Source organism: Ovis aries, chromosome 6, assembly GCF_016772045.2.
Source record: "Ovis aries strain OAR_USU_Benz2616 breed Rambouillet chromosome 6, ARS-UI_Ramb_v3.0, whole genome shotgun sequence".
In the NCBI taxonomy this organism is placed as follows: domain Eukaryota; kingdom Metazoa; phylum Chordata; class Mammalia; order Artiodactyla; family Bovidae; genus Ovis; species Ovis aries.
Window position 1 is genome coordinate 22400779 of NC_056059.1, and position 22128 is coordinate 22422906.

Genomic DNA, 22128 nt, shown 5'->3' on the forward strand with positions numbered 1-22128 from the left:
GGCAAAAAAACTCTTCAGCAAGTCATGTAAACTCTTAGTTGCAACATGTGGGATCTAGTTCCCTGACCAGGGATCGAACCAAGACCTCCTGCTTTGGAGCAAGGAGTCTTAGCCACTGGACCCCCAGGGAGGTCCCATACTTAACTATTTTATTTTGAGGGGTGCTAATGTAAATAGTGTTACATTTTTAATTTCAAATTCCTATTGTTCCTTGTTGGTATCTAGGAAAATGACAGACTTTTGCATATTATATCCTATAACCTTGATATTGTATCCAGTATCGTTGTATATCCTGTAACCTTGCTATCGGAGAAGGCAATGGCACCCCACTCCAGTACTCTTGCCTGGAAACTCCCATGGATGGAGGAGCCTGGAAGGCTGCAGTCCATGGGGTGGCTGAGGGTCGGACATGATGAGCGACTTCACTTTCATTTTTCACTTTCATGCATTGGAGAAGGAAATGGCAACCCACTCCAGTGTTCTTGCCTGGAGAATCCCAGGGACGGGGGAGCCTGGTGGGCTGCCGTCTATGGGGTCACACAGAGTCAGACACGACTGAAGTGACTCAGCAGCAGCAGCAGCAACCTTGCTATACATTGCTTATTTATTATTTCCAGTTTTGTTATTGTTATTGATTTTCTACACAGGCAATCATGGCATCCACCAAGATAGTTTTATATCTTCCTAGACTGTATACTATTTATTTCCTTTTCTTTTCTGATTACATTAGTTATGACTTCCAATATGAAGTGGGAAAGGAGTGACAAGAAGAGTCATTCTTGCCTTATTCCTAATCTAAGCAGAAAAACTTCTGGTTTCTCATGATTTAGTATAATGTTAGTTCTTTGTGAATGTTATTTATCAAGATGAATAAGTTCCCTTTATTCCTAATGTGTGCAGAGTTTTTATCATGAATGGTTTTGGATTTTGTCAAGTTATCTTTTTTTTTTGATCTATTGATAAGATTCTGTAATTTTTATTTTTTAACCTATTACTGTAATGAATTACATTAATTGATTGAACGTTGAGCCAGCCATGCATACCCAGAGTAAATCCTGCTTGTTTATGGTATATATATATATATATATATATATATATATATATATATATTTACATACACACACTTTAAAAATATATTGTTAGGTTCCGGTTGCTAATGTTTTGTTAGGGATGCTTTCATTTATGTTCATGAGAGATATTGGTCTGTAGTTCTCTTTACTGTAAGGTCTTTGTCTGGTGTTGGTATCAGGCCAATGCTGGCCTAATATTTTAAATTCTTGTCCTGACAACTGAACATCCCTGCTATACATGAGTCTGGTTCAAGGGCTTGCTCTGTTTTTGCCTTGTAATTTTTTTGTTGAAAGCCATACATAATGTATGGGGTGAAAGGAACAGTGGCAAAGAGGCCTTCAGTGATTTAGCGGGAGGGCATGAGGAGAGAGGAAGCCTATAGAGGAAGTTTTTTATAGTGCTGTGATTAGGCCTTAGTCTTTTAGTGAACTTGAGCCCTGGGCTGTGAATTTCCTAAGTGTTTCTCGTGTTTTTTACAGCCCCTTAGTTAGGGCAAGAAGGCTAGGGGGTATTTCCCTTCTTCTGTGTTAAGCTCTGATAAAACTCCATCAGGTAAGGCTCTGATAAAATAATTTCTCTTGAGGTAGCCCTTCAGAATGCTTCACGTATTTCACAAGTTCCTTTCCCCTGTCCCCCTGCTGGAAGTTTGAGGAAAATACCCGAGAATCTTCAGTGTGACAACTGATAGATCTGGAAACAAAACACAAAATCCTAGGAGACCCACAAAGGCTGAGTTCCTGTGGAGTTTTTAAACTCTCAGATTTGTCCACACTGAGCCTCCAGCAACTCAGTAATTAAGAGTTTAGATTTTCCTTCCCTAGTGCTGCTTTTCACAGAGTTTTCTACTCATGGGTTTCTGCTCTGGTAAGTTGTGATTCTCTGTAAACACCTGTCTTTTTCTCCAATTTCGGGGGCAGCAGTTTACCCTGAAGTCTCTGACAGATCTAACAAAAGCTGGTGATGTTCAGTTTGTTCAACTTTTTACTTGTTTTTAAGGATACAGTGATGACTTTTAAGCTCCTGACATGATAAAACAGTAACTGAAAGTCTTTTATGTCTTTGACCCATGGATATATATGTATGTGTGTGTGTATATATACATATATATGTGTATATATATATATATTTGGAGCAATTTTATATTAACATCAAAACTGAATAGAAAATACAGACATCCCATATACGCCCTGCCCCCATACATGCACAGCCTCTACCCCATTATCAACATCCCCCACTAGAATGGTACATTTATTATCATCCATGAACCGAGCTTGACACATTATTATCACCCAAAGTCTAAAGCTTACATTAGTTTTACGGTTCACTCATGGTGGTGTACATTATATGAATTTGGATCAATGTGTTTTCAAAGTGAAGTAATCCTAATGATGTCATATTTGTGTCTTGGGCTGAAAGGAGGAATGCTAAGTCTCTATTCTTGTTTTTTAAATAGATGCCCTAAAATGCTTATAATAGAATAACAGAATATATCCAAACATATTCACAGGGATGAGATGGATTTTCCTTTGACTTGGCTTAATGGGCTCTCTGGGATTTACAAACAAAAACAAACACCCCTTTGCCACCCTTGCTGCCAGCAGTCTTGTTATCAGTTCTGAACAGACTAGGGCTGGCCATTTAATGTCATGAATCAGGGAATATAATTTGAGTTTAGAGCTCCGTTCCTATTAGAAGTAAAAATGCTTCTGGAGTGAAGAAGCCTTTGAACCAGCCAGAGCTTTTCCCCCTTAACATCAATGGGCCCCACTGCAAGGAGATGAGAGCTGGGAAAGGTGAGTTTGGGTCCTTTCTAACCGTCTGACAGGCGGTCACCTGACTTCTTTGGACCTTGTTCGCTCAGCTGTAAAGCCAGAGGCTTGGGCTGGATAATCCAAATGTCCCTAAAAGCCAAGATGCTAGGCTTTTGAAAACGCTGACTGTAAAAAAATAAAACACCATCCTGTGTCTACAGAATCAGGCAACTCCAAGGCCATCATAAGGCAAAACAAAGGTTGGATATGATGAAGGGAGAACTTCTCTTCAAAGACTTTTGCTTAAATATAGAAATAAGGCAGATAACATCAACACAGTCATATGTCAGTCTATTTTATGCAATGTGAAATTCCTTCTTAACTTCCCAGATCACAGTTACATCCAGCTGCAAAATTGGGACTCAGGTACACTGCACCGCCATGAGACTTGACATAAACCTGTGGTATTTTTTGGGTACCTTGGCATTCCTAGGACAGCCAAATATGTTAACTCATTGTATGCTGATCACAACCCGGAAAAAAGAGTACTGTCTCCATTTTCGAGTTCAAAGAACAGGGGTATTAGAAATTTCGTGGCTTGCCTGAGTCCCACAGCTAGTGAGCGACAGAGGATTTTAAATTTGCCTGTGCATTTTAGTTCAGGTTTCCCGAACGTCAGGAACCTCCTCTGCGTGACTTTACAAAACAGAAGGTTGTAGTCCACGAACATCAGGCCAACGTACTTTATTTTCTCTGGCTGGGCCCTATGTTGCACGCTGTACACGAATTTTCTCAGCTCTCACAACCCTACGAATAGGTACTTTAGTATTTATACTTGTTTACTGCGCAGACTATTCTTGAGGCCAACCTGTAGAGCAGCAAAAGATGCGCGTTACCCGCGCCGGGGAGACCCCTGCAGCACGGACGAGGGTCTGGGGAAACTGGGGGAAACTGAAGTGATGGGGTGTCTTGGTTTTCTGTTCTTTGGAGCGTCTCTGGCTGTATTCGCCTCACACTACTGTCTGTCCCTGAGCTCCCCGAGGCTGCGCGCCACTTTGCGCCCAGAGATTCGTGTGTCCCAATTACCGTGCATGGCTCTCGCCTTCCGTTCAGACGCCGAAGCAGTTGGAATAAGCGCAGAGGAGGACGCAGACCGCGGCAGTCCGAGTCCAGAGCTATCCGAGCCCGGAGCGGAGCACAGGTGCAGCGGCTCCCGCTCTCGCAACCTCAGGCTTCCGTCAAACCGCGCGATTTCCGCGCTGCCACCCCGCCTGCGGACCTGGAGATCCGCTGAGTTGCCTATAGCTCAGCTGACCTGGGGGCGTGACCGCGAATCGGGGGCGGGGGCGGGACCGGGGCGGGACCGGGGGCGGGACCGGGGCGGGCCCCGGGGCGGGGACATCCAGAGCTCAAGCCGAGGGTGGCTTCCGCTGCCCACCGCATCCCTCGGTTTTTTGCCCTGTGCGTGTGTCGGGTACCGGCCAACACCATGCTCCTCCGCCTGCTCCTGCTTCTTGCGCCGTGCGGTGCGGGCTTCGCTACCGCGGTGGTCAGCATCAGCTTGCGGGGAAACTGGAAGATCCACAACGGGAACGGTTCGCTGCAGCTGCCCGCGGCGGTTCCCGGTTGCGTGCACAGCGCCTTGTTCAACAAGAGGATCATCAAGGTACTGTGTGCGGGAGCCCCGCCAGGAATCTGCGCCCAGGTCCCTTGCGCCGTGAGAGGGGCCCAGGAACAGCCTGGCCGCCCCCGAGCCCGGCGGTGTTCTCCTGGGTTTGGCACTAACTTCCGCTATGCTTCTTGTGGTCTCCAGGGGGTTGGGCGTGAGGCGGGGGCAGGGTGGCGAGACAGTGTATCTACTCTTGGCGAAGAGCACCCTTGGGGTCCGGGCTAGATGGAGACTGAGCCACCCTCACACTCGGGCCGCAGTAACTCAGGAAAGAGGAGCTTCAGGCAGTTATACTGGCAACGTTATTGCCATGGTTCTCCGCTGAAGCGTGGATTTGAAAGGACATGCCACTGACGGAGCCTAAGGCGGAGGATAAGTGTTTCAACTACCCGAACACTGCAGGGGACGATAGTGTTTTGCCAAGTGTTAACTATATTAAATGATGCCTTAGTTTTTCATTTTAGCTTCTAGGGTCAGATTTGGAATTGATACTGCAGCACATAGGCTGAGGAGGAGACCCGCAAGTGTAAGGTTATGATTGTCAGTGCTAGTGTAAAGGCTAAATAACTGCTAAGGCTGGTTGGTAGGATATGAAGAAAGATGCTGTTTCCTTGCAGTGCATGTGATATGGTGTGTGTGTCCCAATAGATGCTTCAGTTTGTAGACTTCTTATGGAGGACGTTTTCCTGTTCGGCTGCCTGTGGGTAGAGGTTTGCAAACAGATTGCCACTTCCCACTGTTTTTCCCTTCCATCTGCTGCACGTCTTTAATGGCTTTGCCTGGGACAAGATGTCCTTGATAAGTGGTTGGCACACATTGTTCTGATCCTCCTAAAAACTCCAGGGTAAGTGTCACACGGTATAGGAGGCTATGAAGTCAGGCCAGGCTGGGTTAGAATTCCATTTCTGCCACTCTAAAGAATAAGTCTTCTTATCTGCATGTTATGGATGATATGAGTTATGGAGCCCAGAGAAGTTAGAGAATGTACCCAAGATCACACAGCAACTTTGAGTGACAGAAAGGGAATTCTAAATCAGCCTGGCCTGACTTCAAGGCCTTCTGTATTGTATGACACTTCCCCTGGTGGTTTGAAAAATCATGTATTTTTAAAGCACTGGAGTTAACTGTCACGAATATAATTCAAAGTTTACTGAAATGACAGGACAATTGACAGGTTATGCAGATTTCTGATCTGGTATCATTAGCTCTTTTTCAAGAATGTGTATCAGAAAAGACAAATGTAAATGTAACTGACCATGGTCCTGTTTATTATTTTTTTTTAGTAAGTCATTCTCAAACTTAAGTATTTAAACTATTTTTAGTTAACAAACTGCTTATGACATGGACCTTGGTACCCTAAGGTTTTACTAACTCATACTGTGAGGATGCTTGTGCTTATATTGCAGTGTCTCTCCTGCCTCATTTTCCTGATTAAAATAAGGCAATGGGAAATCACTAGTGGCTGTAGTAAATCAGCATGCTGATCCATGTTACAGGGCTGCATACCAAGAAACCTGTTATTACTCGTTAAAGTGAACAATGTGCTCATAGACTGAAACAACTGACTTTTCCTCATGGGAACAATGTACAATGTCTGTTAGATCTGTTAGTAAATTCTTAGGAAAACTTTAAGTTTCAATAAGGTAGATGTGGGCTTCCCTGAAGGGCTCAGTGGTAAAGAATCTATCCACAGTGCAGGAGACACTGGGTTGGAAAGGTCCCCTGGAGAAGGAAATGGCTACCCACTGCAGTTTTCTTGCCTGGAGGATCCCATGGACAGAGGAGCCTGGTGAGCTGCAATCCTTGGGGTGGCAAAAGAGTCAGACACAATTTAGTGACTAAACAACAACAAAGCGAATGTAGGTCTTAAATGATAGATGAGAGATGGGGAGCTTTTGGCTATTGGGGAACTCCAGGACTATTGATAATAACCTACATCAAGTATCATGTTGAGTAATATGATGTTATTCTACCTGCTTTATTATAACATCCATTTTTGGTGATGACCTCAGAAAATATTCTATAGCTTAGAGCAGATGCTGGCCTACATATGGTGTTTATGTGAGAACTTGAACATACCTTCTTGAACTCATTCACCTAATTGTCTCATAAATATTTATTTGGTACCTCCATTATTCTAGGTGCTTGGAATTGGTAGCTTATGGTGAACCATGGATTCATGATCTCCGAAGAAGATTTAGCTTCGGGACCAGGGACCAAGCTTGATCACTCAGGAGCTTTTGTGTAGCAGAGTGAAAAAGGGACAGAGAAAACCTCTGACATAAACATCAGAAGGGGACTGAGAGCCCTGCTGGCTAGTCTTAGAAGGGGAGTTATATACTTTTTTCACTTGGTCATTACAGTAAACCAAAAGAATGTTTCAAGGTTGTAGACCAACTCCTACAATATACTTTTAAGATAACAGGATTAGAACTAACAACAGAAAGATCTTACCAGACCCACTCCCATAATATACATTTTTTTTTCATAATATACATTTTTAAGATGACAGGATTAGTCGGAAGGTTCTCAAGAAGGAGGAAAGTCCTCAAGAAGGATACATTATTGTCATATAATCATTGGTACAGAGTTTAAGGGAAAACATATCCTTGAGCAAGATGAATTGTTTTGTTGTTCAATCATCTGCTCTGGACTTAAAGAAAAAAATATTTGTCCTTTTCTCCTTCTTGAGAACTCCAGACCCCTATCATCTAGAGAGCCCCACACCACCCACTCCCACAATATATATCTTAAATTAACAAGATTAGAACTAACAATAGAAAGGTCTTACCAGACCTACTCCCACAAAGTCTTGAGATAACAAGGTTAGTCAGAAAACCTTCTTGTTAAGGAGAAACATGTCCTCGCGCCAGACACATTGTTATACTGACTAAAACAAAGCAATGTAGAAAATAAGTTTGTCTTTTTCTCCTTGAGAGCCCCAGACCCCTTGCTCCTTCTCCAGGACTCTGGACCCCTTTCTCCTCCTGGAGGACCCTGGACTTCTGATCAACCTACCCAGGAGTTGCCTCTCAGAATCAAGTGGTGAAGAAAACAGGTTTTGTCCCAATAGACATCCTAGTGGAGGAGATAAATAATAAACAGATATTAATAGATAATATAGTGACAGCTGGTACACTGAAAGAAAAAATAAGGCAGGTTAAAGGAAGAGAGAATGAAGGCTGATTGGAAAAGGTCTATTTTTTAAAAAGTGGTTAAAGATAGCCATTTTGATAAAGATCTTCTGAGGAGATCAGTTTTAAGCCAAAGTGCACTTGCAGCAAAAAAAAGGAAGAAAAGATGGCAGTGGGGAGAGGAGAGGCCTTGAGACAGGAACATGCTTGGTGAGCTCCAGAAATAGCCAAAAGGCAAGTGTGGCTATAACCCTGTGACCTCCAGGGCAGGTGGATAAGTTCAAAGTAGGCCTCTAGGGTAGATCATGAAAGACTCATAGGCCATTGCGAAAAACTTTGGATTTTATTCTGCAATGATGGGGAAATTTTTTAGCTAAATTTTAGTTAGTATACATTCTTATTTTCTTAGACAAATTTTTAGAAGTGTAATTGCTGATTGAAAAGAATATGCATTTTTTTCTTTTACTATATACATCTAAATTGTTCTCCATAAAAGTTGTACTGGTTTTATGCTCCTGTCGTGACTTTATTAGAGTGCTTATTTTAAGTGCTAGATTTAAAAAACAAAAATAGAAACAATTTACTTTCTAGTGAGGTTAATAATTTTTATATGTTTATGTTATTTGTGATTCGGGATTACTTATTCTTATTTGTAATCTATTTTTCTATTGACTGTCTTTTAAAATATAGATTTGTTAGATCTCTTTTTATATATTTTCAAAATTTCCCATGTATTAATGATATATATTATTATATAGATATTTTAAAGTTTTATATGTTGAAATCTTATAAAGTTTTTTCTTTTATGATTGTTGCTGTCTTGGTATTATGTTTTGTAAGTAATTTTCTCTCTCCTAATTAAATAAATATTTACCTGTATTTTTTCCTTTTAGTATTTTTATTTTTCCTCTTTTGTATGTTTGTATTCAAAATTTTGATCCATTTGAGTTTTTTCAAATAATTAAGCAATTTTTTATATCCCATGATTTGAACAGTTTCTCTTTTGTCCACTAATAAAACATTACTTTTATCATGCACAGAGTTCTCATATATTGATACAATTTTCTTATTCTCTACATTAAAATTCTTTTTAAAAGAATAATAAATGTTCAATACTTATTGTACAAAAATGATGCAGAGAAATATAAAATACAAAGTCAATCCCTGAGATGGTTTTGTAAGCTACTTCATTTAAAATATATGATGAATATCTCTTTGTATCTATAAATGTCTATAAATATAGTCTTCAAAAAATTTTAATAACTGCATAGACTCCATTATAAAGATTTTCCTACTCAAATCTACACTTAAAAATATAAGAAAATATATTGATTGCAAAGAGTTGTAAACGACCGAGCAACTGAGCAGAAGCACATATTGAAAATATATTGTAAATACACATACACTACCAAAAAGGGTAGGTACCAGATACAATGGTTGGTACCAGATGGCATAAAAGTGTGGGTAAATCGGGAATGAAGCCCTGTAGTTCAGTTGAAAAAATGCAGACTTCGGTGTTGGGCTAAGTTTATTTCATCCCTGGATGTACTTCTGCTTTGTCATGGGACCTCAGGAAAGACAGTTCACCCTTTGGAGCTTTAGTTTCTTCCACTATAAAATGGTATTTACTGCACATCTTTGTTATGAGGATTAGAGTAAATGAGTGACTATCTTGGAGGCGGAGGCTGCTGCTGCTGCTGCTGCTGCTAAGTCGCTTCAGTCGTGTCCGACTCTGTGTGACCCAAAAGACGGCAGCTCACCAGGCTCCCCCATCCCTGGGATTCTCCAGGCAAGAACACTGGAGTGGGTTGCCATTTCCTTCTCCAATGCATGAAAGTGAAAAGTGAAAGTAAAGTCGCTCAGTTGTGTGCAACCCCATGGACTGCAGCCTACCAGGCTCCTCTGTCCGTGGGATTTTCCAGGCAAGAGTACTGGAGTGGGGTGCCATTGCCTTCTCTATCTTGGAGGCTAATATAAAGTAAATGGTCAACAAGTGATACTCTTACTGTTTTAAGGGTTCATGGCTTTGTTTTAACAACTCGTTACTTACTGGGGTCCTTACTCATCAGAGGTAATGCTGAGCTGCTGTTTGCTTTAAACAAGACTCACAATTTTAATAGGAGCAGAGGAGATCAGACCACTCCGGAACCAAATTAAGTTGGTTGCTTAGCATATGCAATATGTATTATAAATGTAATGTGAGCCTCCACAACTTTTATTTTAGAGAGAGTAAGGTATTTGCCCTTAGAGTAGTGTTTTAATAGGTTTTATGTATTTTTTGGGGGGGCAATTTTAGGTTCTCTGCAAAATTAAATGGAAAACACAGACAGTTCCCATATGTCCCCCACACATGAACAGCTGCCCTACTACCAACACCTCCTGTCAGAGTGGTACATTTGTTACCATCAGTGAACCTTACAGTGACACATTGTTATTCCTGGAAGTCCATAGTTTATATTACCATTCATTCTATGGATTTTGACAAATATATAATGATGTGTGCCCACCATCATAGTATCATTTAGAATAGTTTCACTGCCCTAAAGATCCTCTGTTCTCTACCTATTCATCCTTCTCTCCTCCTTTATCTCTGGTAGAAACTGATGCTTTTAGTGTCTCCATAGCATTGCCTTTCCAGAACATCATATAATTGGCATCATATAGTCTGTAGCCAGAGTGCCTGATGAACTATGGACGGAGGTTCATGACATTGTACAGGAGACAGGAATCAAGACCATCCCCAAGAAAAAGAAATGCAAAAAAGCAAAATGGCTGTCTGAGGAGGCCTTATGAATAGCTGTGAAAAGAAGGGAAGCGAAAAGCAAAGGAGAAAAGGAAAGATATACCCATTTGAATGCAGAGTTCCAAAGAATAGCAAGGAGAGATAAGAAAGCCTTCTTCAGTGATCAATGCAAAGAAATAGAGGCAAACAATAGAATGGGAAAGACTAGAGATCTCTTCAACAAAATTAGAGATACCAAGGGAACATTTCATGCAAAGATGGGCACAATAAAGGACAGAAATGGTAGGGACCTAATAGAAGCAGAAGATATTAAGAAGAGGTGGCAGGAATACACAGAAGAACTGTACAAAAAAGATCTTCACGACCAAGATAATCGCGACGGTGTGATCACTCACCTAGAGCCAGACATCCTGGAATGTGAAGTCAAATGGGCCTTAGAAAGCATCACTATGAACAAAGCTAGTGGAGGTGATGGAATTCCAGTTGAGCTATTTCAAATCCTGAAAGATGATGCTGTGAAAGTGCTACACTCAATATGCCAGCACATTTGGAAAACTCAGCAGTGGCCACAGGACTGGAAAAGGTCCGTTTTCATTCCAATCCCAAAGAAAGGCAATGCCAAAGAATGCTCAAACGACCACACAGTTGCACTCATCTCACATGCTAGTAAAGTAATGCTCAAAATTCTCCAAGCCAGGCTTTAGCAATACGTGAACCGTGAACTTTCAGATGTTCAAGCTGGTTTTAGAAAAGGCAGAGGAACCAGAGATCAAATTGCCAGCATCCATTGGATCGTGGAAAAAGCAAGAGAGTTCCAGAAAAACATCTGTTTCTACTTTATATGCCAAAGCCTTTGACTGTGTGGATCACAATCAACTGTGGACAATTCTGAAAGAGATGGGAATACCAGACCACCTAACCTGCCTCTTGAGAAATCTGTATACAGGTCAGGAAGCAACAGTTAGAACTGGACATGAAACAACAGACTGGTTCCAAATAGGAAAAGGAGTACGTCAAGGCTGTATATTGTCACCCTGCTTATTTAACTTATATGAAGAGTACATCATGAGAAGTGCTGGGCTGGAAGAAGCACAAGCTGGAATCAAGATTGCCGGGAGAAATATCAATAACCTCAGATATGCAGATGACAGCACCCTTATGGCAGAAAGTATAGAGGAACTAAAGAGCCTCTTGATGAGGGTGAAAGAGGACAGTGAAAAAGTTGGCTTAAAACTCAACATTCAAAAAACTAAGATCGTGGCATCTGGTCCCATCACTTCATTACAAATAGAGGGGGAAACAATGGAAACAGTGATAGACTTTATATCTGGGGGCTCCAGAATCACTGCTGATGGTGATTGCAGCCGTGAAATTAAAAGATGCTTACTCCTTGGAAGGAAAGTTATGACAAACGTTGTCAACAAAGGTCCGTCTAGTCGAGGCTATGGTTTTTCCAGTGGTCATGTATGGATGTGAGAGTTGGACTATAAAGAAAGCTGAGCACTGAAGAATTGATGGTTTTGAACTGTGGTGTTGGAGAAGGCTGTTGAGAGTCCCTTGGACTGCAAGGAGATACAACCAGTCCATCCTAAAGGAGACCAATCCTGGGTGTTCATTCGAAGGACTGATGTTGAAGCTGAAACCCCAATACTTTGGCCACCTCATGCGAAGAGTTGACTCATTTGAAAAGACCCTGATGCTGGGAGGGACTGGGGGCAGGAGGAGAAGGGGACAACAGAGGATGAGATGGCTGGATGGTATCACCGACTCAATGGATATAAGTTTGAGTGAACTCTGGCTCCGGGAGATGGTGATGGACAGGGAGGCCTGGCATGCTGCGGTTCATGGGGTTGCAAAGAGTCGGACACCACTGAGCGACTGAACTGAACTGAACTGAACTGAGTCTCTAGCCTTTCCAGATTTGCTTGTTTCAAGAAATAGAAAATATTTAACATCTAAATTCTCCTTTTCTAGAAAAAGTTTATCTTAAGCGATTACCCCCTGGAGCTCAATATCCCGGTTCCTTCAAGGATCTGGGAGATAGGAAGCAGTCTTTTGCCCTGGCAGCCATCCCTGAGGATGTTAGCAGATTGAACTTTAACAAGTTGAAGTGTTGCAACTACATTAGCCTTCACACCTTCCTTCTCCTGATATTTTTAACTATATTGGATTGAGTCCGTAGTGTAGAGTTATAAATAGGGCAGGGTGGAGATACATGGGCAGGCTTATATTTAGGTGCCCCTTCAAACCTGTGTCCTTAACTATTTACTTCACGTTAGTTCAGTGGAAAGTCCTGGGCACCATGTGTGGGGGAAGAGAAGAAAAGCAAGCAAGTGGGCTGGGCCTGGCGCACCCCATTTAGCAGAATAAAAAGCTCACGGGTTAACCAGACCTTAAAAGTCAGTTTGGTGATTATTGGTTGTTGTTAAATCTGGTCAACTGCTGATCGCCTCTGTGATATCAAAATGTTTCTTCCAGTCAGGAGCAGTTTCTGGTTGACAGTTTTCTTTCCATCTTGATACACACCCAGTGATTTTATAGTGCCTCTTACATTTTGTGCCCTGGGCAGGTGCCCAACGGGCTGTTGTCAGCGGTCAGTCAGCCCTTACCTCTGTGGAATGTAGATAAAGCTGGCTTTTCCCTCTCACCTTGGAGTTCCTGAGGAAATTGCCCTTGGCCCTGGCCCAGTCAGAGATGAGAAGCCCTCTGAGCCTGCCCGGTGTCCCTCTGTGTAGCTGTGGTGTTGTTCACAGACAGATGAACTGAAAAGCTTCTTGTACCATTCTGCCTCCTGCCTGGGAGCCCTCATCAGGAAGGTAAAGGGTAGAAAAGGAGAAAGGGAAGAAAGACGTAAGTATTATGGACAGGAGGAATTGGGGCTGGACCCTCAGAAAGAATAGCATCTGTGAACACCCAGCAGGCCAGTCACCCATGGCAGAGGCTGATGAAGGGCCAGATATTATTAGTACTGTTTTAGGCGTCATTTGGTCTCCATCATGTCTACTCCGCTTTGCTATTATAGCATGAAAAATGCTGTATGTAATTTACAAAGGAATGGACCTGTCTGTGCTCCTGTAAAACTTTACTGATACATGTCCGTTCTTAGTTCACTGGCCAGCCAAAAACAGATAGTGAGCTGCAGTAGGCCTATGGGTTGTACTTTGCAGACCTGGTCTAGGCTAGTACAAGAAACATGAAGCCTGTGAGTTTGACAGTATCTATGCTGCCTGCATGTTCTCTGGAGAGATACTTTTTGTGCTCACTTAGTAAAGCTGAGGACTTCCCTGATGGCTCCGATGGTAAAGAATCCATCTGCAATGCAGGAGACCCTGATTTGAGAAGGGATAGGTGACCCACTCCAGTATTCTTGGGCTTTCCTGATGGCTCAGATGGTAAAGAATCCACCTGCAATGTGGAAGACCTGGGTTTGACCCCTGGGTTGGGAAGATCCCCTGGAGGAGAAGATCGCAACCCACACCAGTATTCTTGTCTGGAGAATCCCCATAGACAGAGGAGCCTGACGGGCTACAGTCCATGCGGTCACAGAGTCGGATACGACTGACCAACTAAGCATAGCATAGTAAAGCTGAGGGCTGCCCAGGTGGTGCTAGTGGTGAAGAACCCACCTGCCAGTGCAGAAGATGTAAGAGGTAAGAGACACGGGTTCGATCCCTGGGTTGGGAATATCCCTTGGAGGAGGGCATGACAACCCACTCCAGTATTGTCACCTGGAGAATCCCATGGACAGAGCAGCCTAGTGGGCTACAGTCCGTAGGGTTGCAAAGACTTGGACATGGCTGAAGGGACCTAGCATGCACACACTTACAGTAAAGCTGAGTGAAAAATAACTTCATAAATGCAGAGTAAATCCAAGGAGTGGGGAGTTTGGCTGATCTTTGGGCAACAGAGAGGAAGCATCCCCCTGCGTAAGCCAGCTGGGATAGTGGCAGCAAAATGCAAAGTGAGGAGCAGAGAGCAGTGAGTGCCTGATGGCGTCACACTGTTGAACGTGCTGCCGTCCATTTTCTGCTGTGACCTTGCAGACTCTGTGTTTGGTTTTAACAGGGGAACTCAATCTTCATCTCCACATGTTTGGAGAACCCAGTCTTCATCTCCACACCTCCACGTATTTCTTTGATAATGAAACTATGTGTGTGTTAGTCCCTTAGTCATGTCTGACTCTTTGTAACCCCATGGACTGTAGCCCACCAGGCTCCTCTGTCCGTGGGATTCTCCAGGTAAGAATACTGGAGTGTGTTGCCATGCCCTACTCCAGGGGATCTTCCTGACCCAGGGATTGAATTCAGGTCTTTGGTACTGCAGGCAGATTCTTTGCCATCTGAGCCAACATGGAGGCCCTAATGAAACAGTAATAGTTACAGCTCATTGTGCTTTCATCTCAGGTATCTTGTTAGACTTTTACATTTAAAAATATTTTTAGTATTTTTAGGATGCTAATGACATGGGAACTTTGAAAGGTAATGGTCTCTTAAACAGATGGAGCTTTAGCCATGAGGATGGGATGGGCCAGCATATGAAATGCTTGCAATCCTAGGCCAAGAGTTCAATGATTTTTAGATAATAAATAATTATCATTACTAGTTTATTTAATTAATTATTTTTGCATATTTAATCACCTACTGTATTTTTTATCAACAGGATCCTTACTACAGATTTAACAACCTTGACTACAGATGGATCGCCTTGGATAACTGGACTTATATCAAGAAATTTAAACTCCACTCTGATATGAGGTACATATGTGTGTATATCTATATTTATATCTATGTCTGTTTATTCATTTATTATTATTATTATTTGAACTTCTTTTTCTGTTTGCAGTAATCTTTTGTTTGTTTAGATTACATTATCATACTAAAGCCTGAACTGTAAAAGTGAAAATATGCTTTATGTTTTGATTTGTGTGTGAGGATTGTGCTGCTGATCATCAGTCACAGAATTATCTCTTATTCAGTCATTTTTTTCCAGTGGTTATAATGGCATCACCTAGACTTAGTTCTTTTACCTGCCTTTACTTTTCCCTGCTCTCCCAGTAATCCATAAAGTGTATATATTTACAATATTGTCAAATAGGCTTAGATATACATCATTTGTTTGATATAGTGTTAACCAGCCACAGAAACTGTGGTATTGGCCTTATATTATATCATGAGGACATGAGGAAAGATATGGTATAGTTTTCAGTAATGTCCTATGTAGCAGAATGTAACCCAATTATGTGTGCGTGTGCTGAGTTGCTCAGTTGTGTCCATCTCTTTGCAATGCCATGGACTGTAGCCTGCCAGGCTCCTCTGTCCGTGGAATTTTCCAGGCAAGAATACTGGAGTGAGTTGCTATTCCCTACTCCAGGGGATCTTCCTGACCTATAGGCTGAACCTGCATCTCCTGCATTGGCAGACAGATTCTTTACCACTGAGCCACCTTGGAAGCTTCAACCTAATTATATTAATATCTACCATCATTATTGTTAAAAAAAAAACCCCTCTGTCCTTTTAATATGACCTTTTTTTGGGGTGGGGTGGGGCGTAATTAATCACTAGCTTCTTAAAAGAGAAATAAAGCCAGAAAATAGTGCTCAATATCATGGAGTTACAGTGTTCCAGACTCTTATTTCCAGCTAATACTTAAAATATCTCCAATAGGGGGTCCTCTTTCATTCTGAACTCAACGTTTAGTTAGCCAATTGACTGTCGGACTTAAAGCTTGCATTAGATTCCAACCACCTCATTGTTTCTCTTAATATAATATCATCTTCCCAATCTCCCATGCCCAAGGAGTTTTTGGCTTATCATATCTTTTCTTCATCTTCCTGAATTTGGCCTGTTTCTGAATCCTGTTAATTTTTGCCTATCATTTCTCTTGATTCAGCCCCTGCCTCCTCATTTCTAAGTTTCCACCGTTGCCTAGGCCTTTATACCTGGCCTTTATATCTTTGCCTAGGCCTTAATACCTGGCATTAGGCCTGTGCTACCTACTAAGATTTCTTGCTTTATCTTTGTATTCTCTAGTCTTCTGTATGTAGAAACATTAGATTCAGCTCTTCCAAATTCTTATTTATTTCATTTTGTGGCTGCTCTGGGTCTCTGTTGCTGTGCTCAGGCTTTCGTTATTGCTGTGGGAGTTACTCTCTAGTTCGGTGTGCAGGCTCCTCATTGCCAACCTTCTTTTGTTGCAGATCACGGGCCCTGGGCTTCAGCAGTTGTGGTACACGGGCTTAGACGCCCCGAGGCATATGGGATCTTCCTAGACCAGGGATTGAACCAGCTAGGCGAATTCTTAACCACTCGACCTCCAGGAAAGCCCCCAAATGTTTATTTTACCATGATATTCTCGCTTAAGAATGAGAGTGTCTTCCTTTTGATTGGCAGATCAAGTTTAACCTTCTCTGCTTATCTGTGAAAATGCTGTTTACTGTTGCAAATCCCGTACCACTTCCTGCATCCCCATCCCCTATTCCTCTCCCAGTCCTAGGCAACTGCTTATTTATTTTTCATCTCTATGCATTTTTCTCTTCTGGAAATCTCAAAGAAATGGATGTGTTCAATATATACCTCCTTTGTGACTGGCTAATTTCACTTAGCATAATGATGTTTTCAAGCTCCTCTGTGTTGTCATGCCCACCAGTACTTCCTTTCTTTTTATTGCTGAGTACTATTCTATGGTATGGATATGCCGCATTTTATTTATTTTGTTCTTTAAACTCTTGTTTCCTTCTTGAAGTCCTTCCTTACAACATAAACTCTGATATCACTTGTAGTCTATTCATCAAGACTATCTCACAAAGTAGAAGAGATTGAAAGCTTTCTCTTTGTTTCCTGTGTTTTAGGCTTGAATGCTAAACAGATTTCAGATTCCTTAAATTCAGAGACTGTTTTAGTTCTCTGTAAGGCTTAGCAGAGTACTGGGCACATAATATTTACTCATAGATACTTGCTAGTTGGTAAATATGTTCTCTTACTGTCAGTAAATGTAATAGTTTGTGAAAATGTTTTGTGTCTGTTATCAATATTGAACTTGATTCAAATGAGAACTTTGTGAAATTCTAGGGAAAAAGTCAATGCATGGAAATTAGAAGTCACAGTCATGATTTGATAACGATTGAATTGTTATCAAGAAAGTTAAACTGGGTCACTCAACATAAAAATGTACTAAAGCAGTATTTCTGAAAATTTTATTGAAAATTACCTTCCAAGAATGTATATTTTCTCTGAAATATTTATTCCTTTCATTCTTAATAAAAAAAGATTAGTTACCTAAGTTAATGTTTTATTCATCTTGTTTTAAAAAATCTCTTTTTTTAGTGAATGGAATAAAGTAAATTTGGTTTTTGAGGGTATCGATACAGTTGCAGTAGTCCTGCTCAACAGTGTTCCCATTGGCAAAACAGACAACATGTTCAGAAGATACGTAAGTACATAATGACATCAGGTTAAAAAGAACCACTGTTTGTATTTGTGTTCATTGTTATCACGAGTGAGAACAAGTCCTTTGATGCAATGGGTAAGTTACTTTATCTCTCAGTTGCCATATTTGTTGAATGATGAAGACACTCAAGCCCTATAAAATTATTGTGAGGATTTAATGAGTTAATTGTATGAAATGATTGGTTCAGTTTTTGGCACATAGGAAATGTTTGAAAATGCTGTTCCCTTCTCTGTTGTTTGGAATCCAGAGTTTCAAGGGAAATGACAGCTTACAAGCCATTTTAAAAAGGAAGTGTTCCTTCCTTTCTGGAAGTGTTACCTTAAGAGATTGTATCCTGTTCTCCCTTCCCTGTCAAGGGTAGACTTTTCAAAACAAAAATAACTTATGACTTAGAAATACATGCTATGCATACCAGAGGGTCAGGTCAGTATGAAGTATCTAGGAAATACTTGGCAACTCAAAGCCATATGTAAATAGCAAGAGCAGACTTTCCAGGACTAAACATAGTCTCTGTTAGCACTGTTGGCCTAGTACCATCATCTCTCAGTAAAAATAGCAGGAGAAAACCTAGAAATCTACGTCTGGGTAGGAGAATGTGATCAGTTATAACTAAAAGTTGGCAACTAAGTTATACAAGCTGGATTTAGGAAAGGCAGAGGAACCAGCAGTCAAATTGCTGACATCCGCTGGATCATAGAAAAAGCAAGAGAGTTCCAGAGAAACATCTACTTCTGCTTTATTGACTACATCAAATCCTTTGACTGTGTGGATCACAACAAACTGTGGACAATTCTGAAAGAGATGGGAATACCAGACCACTTGACCTGCCTCTTGAGAAATCTGTATGCAGGTCAAGAAGCAACAGTTAGAACTGGACATGGAACAACAGACTGGTTCCAAATAGGAAAAGGAGTACGTCAAGGCTGTATATTGTCACCCTGCTGATTTACCTTATATGAAGAGTACATCATGAGAAATGCCAGGCTGGATGAAGCACAAGATAGAATCAAGATTGCTGGGAGAAATATCAGTAACCTCAGGTATGCAGATGACAGCACCCTTATGGCAGAAAGTGGAGAGGAACTAAAAGAGCCTCTTGATGAAAGTGAAAGAGGACAGTGAAAAAGTTGGCTTAAAGCTCTTCATTCAGAAAACGAAGATCATGGCATCCAGTCCCATCACTTCATGGCAAATAGATGGGGAAACAGTGGAAACAGTGTCAGCCTTTATTTTCTTGGGCTCGAAAATCATTGCAGATGGTGACTGTAGCCATGAAATTAAAAGATGCTTGCTCCTTGGAAGAAAAGCTGTGACCAATGTAGATAGCATATTCAAAAGCAGAGACATTACTTTGCCAACAAAGGTCCATCTAGTCAAGGCTATGATTTTTCCAGTGGTCATGTATGGATGTGAGAGTTGGACTATAAAGAAAGCTGAGCACCGAAGAATTGATGGTTTTGAACTGTGGCGTTGGAGAAGACTCTTGAGAGTCCCTTGGACTGCAAGGAGATCCAACCAGTCCATTCTAAAGGAGATCAATCCTGGGTATTCATTGGAAGGACTGATGCTAAAGCTGAAACTCCAATACTTTGGCCACTTCATGCAAAGAGTTGACTCATTGGAAAAGACCCTGATGCTGGGAAACATTGAAGGCAGGAGGACAAGGGGATGACAGAGGATGAGATAGTTGGATGGCATCACCGACTTGATGGACATGAGTTTGAGTAAGCTCCGGGAGTCAGTGATGGACAGTGAAGCCTGGCGTGCTGCAGTCCATGGGGTCACAAAGAGTCAGAAAGTCAAACATGACTGAGCAACTGAACTGAACTGAAGTTATACTATCTTGAAGTTCTTTCTTCAGCAAAAAGGCTAGACCTAAAGATATCAATTATTTTATGCATCTTTCATACATTCTGCCTATGTCTAAAATTTTATACATGAGGATGCTTTCATATTTGTTCTTTCTGTTTAATTTAGAGCTTTGATATTACACATACGGTCAAAGCAATGAACATCATTGAGGTGCGTTTCCAGTCACCAGTGATATATGCGAACCAGAGAAGTGAACGTCACACTGCCTACTGGGTGCCCCCCAACTGCCCTCCACCCGTGCAGGATGGTGAATGCCATGTCAACTTTATTCGCAAGGTAAAGGTCTCACAGTGGAGGGGCTTTGGTCTTAAGGATGGGATGATGGTATATGAAATGCTTGTTTGAAGACTCCAGTTGTATTTCAGAAGATGGGCATCTCTCTCTTGCCCCTTAGTGGGATTTATAGTGAAATTAGAAGAACCAAAAGTTATATGAATTTTTGAGGAGAACATTTCTTTCTAGGTTCCCTTCTTGAGGAGTACCTAAGAACTTAGATAACATTGGAAAAAGAAGAAACATAGGTGACTGATAATGCACCTTTACAATTTTTATTTTGGCTATACCACGAGGCTTGCAGGATCTTTGTGTCCTGACCAGGGATCAAACCCATGCCCCTTGCAGTGGAAGGCCAGAATGCTGACTACTGGACTGCCAGGGAATTCCCCCTTTTCAATTTTTTTAAAAGCACTTAAGTTTATCAAGCTTTACATCAGACTGTAGGTTCATATTTACGAGCAATAGTTATTACTAGCCTTCTGCAACTGTTCATGTATTTGTTGATGTGTGATATTTTCCTGCCAGGTTCTCATAACATCTAACAAAAGATAACAAAGCCACAGGTGATTAATTTCCTTTGAGTCTGTTCTCAATCTAGATGACTAATACAGGGATGAATTAGTATATTATGTCACACTTAGTTTTTAATTTTATTTTTATTTTAAAAAAGTTTAATTGTGGTCAAATACACATAACACAATATTTACCATCTTAATTCTTTTAGGTGTACATTCAGTAGTATTAAATATATTCACATTGTGTGAAATCTGTAGAACTGTTTCATCTTGCAAAGCATACTCTGTACTCATTAAAAAAACAACTCCCCACTTTTCCCCAACTCTCAGCCCCTGGCAATCACCATCTTTCAGATTCTATGAGTTTTAATCCTCTAGATAGTTCATACCAGTAGAATGATACAATATTTGTCTATTTGTGACTGACTTAGTTCACGTAAACAATCTTTTATAACCTAATTTTGGATGTGCTCTCATCTCTGCTCTATTCTGTAAGTTAAAAGTGATTCGTTGGGTCATATCATACTCAGATAGCAATAAAATGTCTGCAAGGTTCATCTATATTGTAGCACGTGCCAGAATTTCCTTCCTTTTTTAGGGCTGACTAATATTCCATTGTCTATACATACCATGGGAGCCTAAAGCTCATTGTGTCCAACACTGCACTTGGGATCTGAACCCTGCTCCCAGGGCTCTCTGTCTCATTGAATGGAGCACCATTTGCAGCAGTTGCTCAAGCCAGAAACCTCAGAGTTATTTTTGATACCTCCCTGTCTCTTTTTAAAAAGAGATTCAGAAGTCTTTTTGATGATGCGGATGTTACCTTTTTAGTAGTTACTGAATCTGCTCATGCTTCATCTCTACTCCCACACTTGGGTTCTATCTGTTACCATTTCTTGTATCAGGTATTGCTCTGGTTGCACAGCTGGTACCCAGTGACCTCATTTGCCTCACTCCAATTAATTTGCCCAAGGAACAGCCAGAGTGTTCCTTTTAGATAAAAATCATCGTGGCACCCCCACCTGCCCCCCTTGAAACTCTTCAACAGTTTATCATTGCTTTTAGGCTAAAGCCCAAAGTTCTTTGCTAAGTTTGGCCCACGTGCCCACTGTTCTAGTCTTCTGCTTGTCTCTTCCCACTGTTTTCATTTCCTGGAATGCACCATGTTCTCTAGCATCTTGAGGACTTCATACAATGCCTGAATCTCTTGCTATATACTGTGAGTGCTGTAGGCAGAAGGACTGTTTCTGTCTGGTATGTTAATATACTCCCAGGCTGAAACAGAGAGAGCACTCCACAAATATTTTTGAAGAAGTGAAAACTTTTATTTGGAGAGATTATATGAATTAGAGTGATTTGTAACCCTTGCTGGGGAAAATAATCTGCCTTAGAAGATGTTAAATATTTTTGCCCTCCTCTTTCTCTGTATCCCTAATAAAATAATTACAAATCTGAACTTAAAAGCCCTACAGTAACTATCCCCAAGATGGTCTTCATTTTGAACATGTGATCTTTAAGTCCTGATTTTATGCGGATACAGATGCTGTGAAATGGTTTTAGTTCTTTGTTTTTCTCTGTAATGGAAACTGAATTTTCTCTGTTACAGATAAGTACAGAACTTAGGAAATAATATCAAATGCTTAAATGAGAA

At 41.2% G+C, this 22128-nt stretch overlaps 1 protein-coding gene across 1 annotated transcript in view; it reads left to right on the plus strand.

Annotated features, from left to right (window-relative positions):
- The first annotated feature begins 4226 nt into the window (after nt 1-4226).
- The window catches only part of MANBA (mannosidase beta), a 118137-nt gene continuing 100235 nt past the window's right edge, over nt 4227-22128 (plus strand). The window contains exons 1-4 of the mRNA XM_004009666.5: nt 4227-4488; nt 15028-15122; nt 17691-17796; nt 19792-19962. Of these exons, the coding sequence (XP_004009715.3) occupies nt 4312-4488; nt 15028-15122; nt 17691-17796; nt 19792-19962 (549 nt within the window). The 5' untranslated portion in view covers nt 4227-4311. The remainder of the gene's footprint in view (nt 4489-15027; nt 15123-17690; nt 17797-19791; nt 19963-22128) is intronic.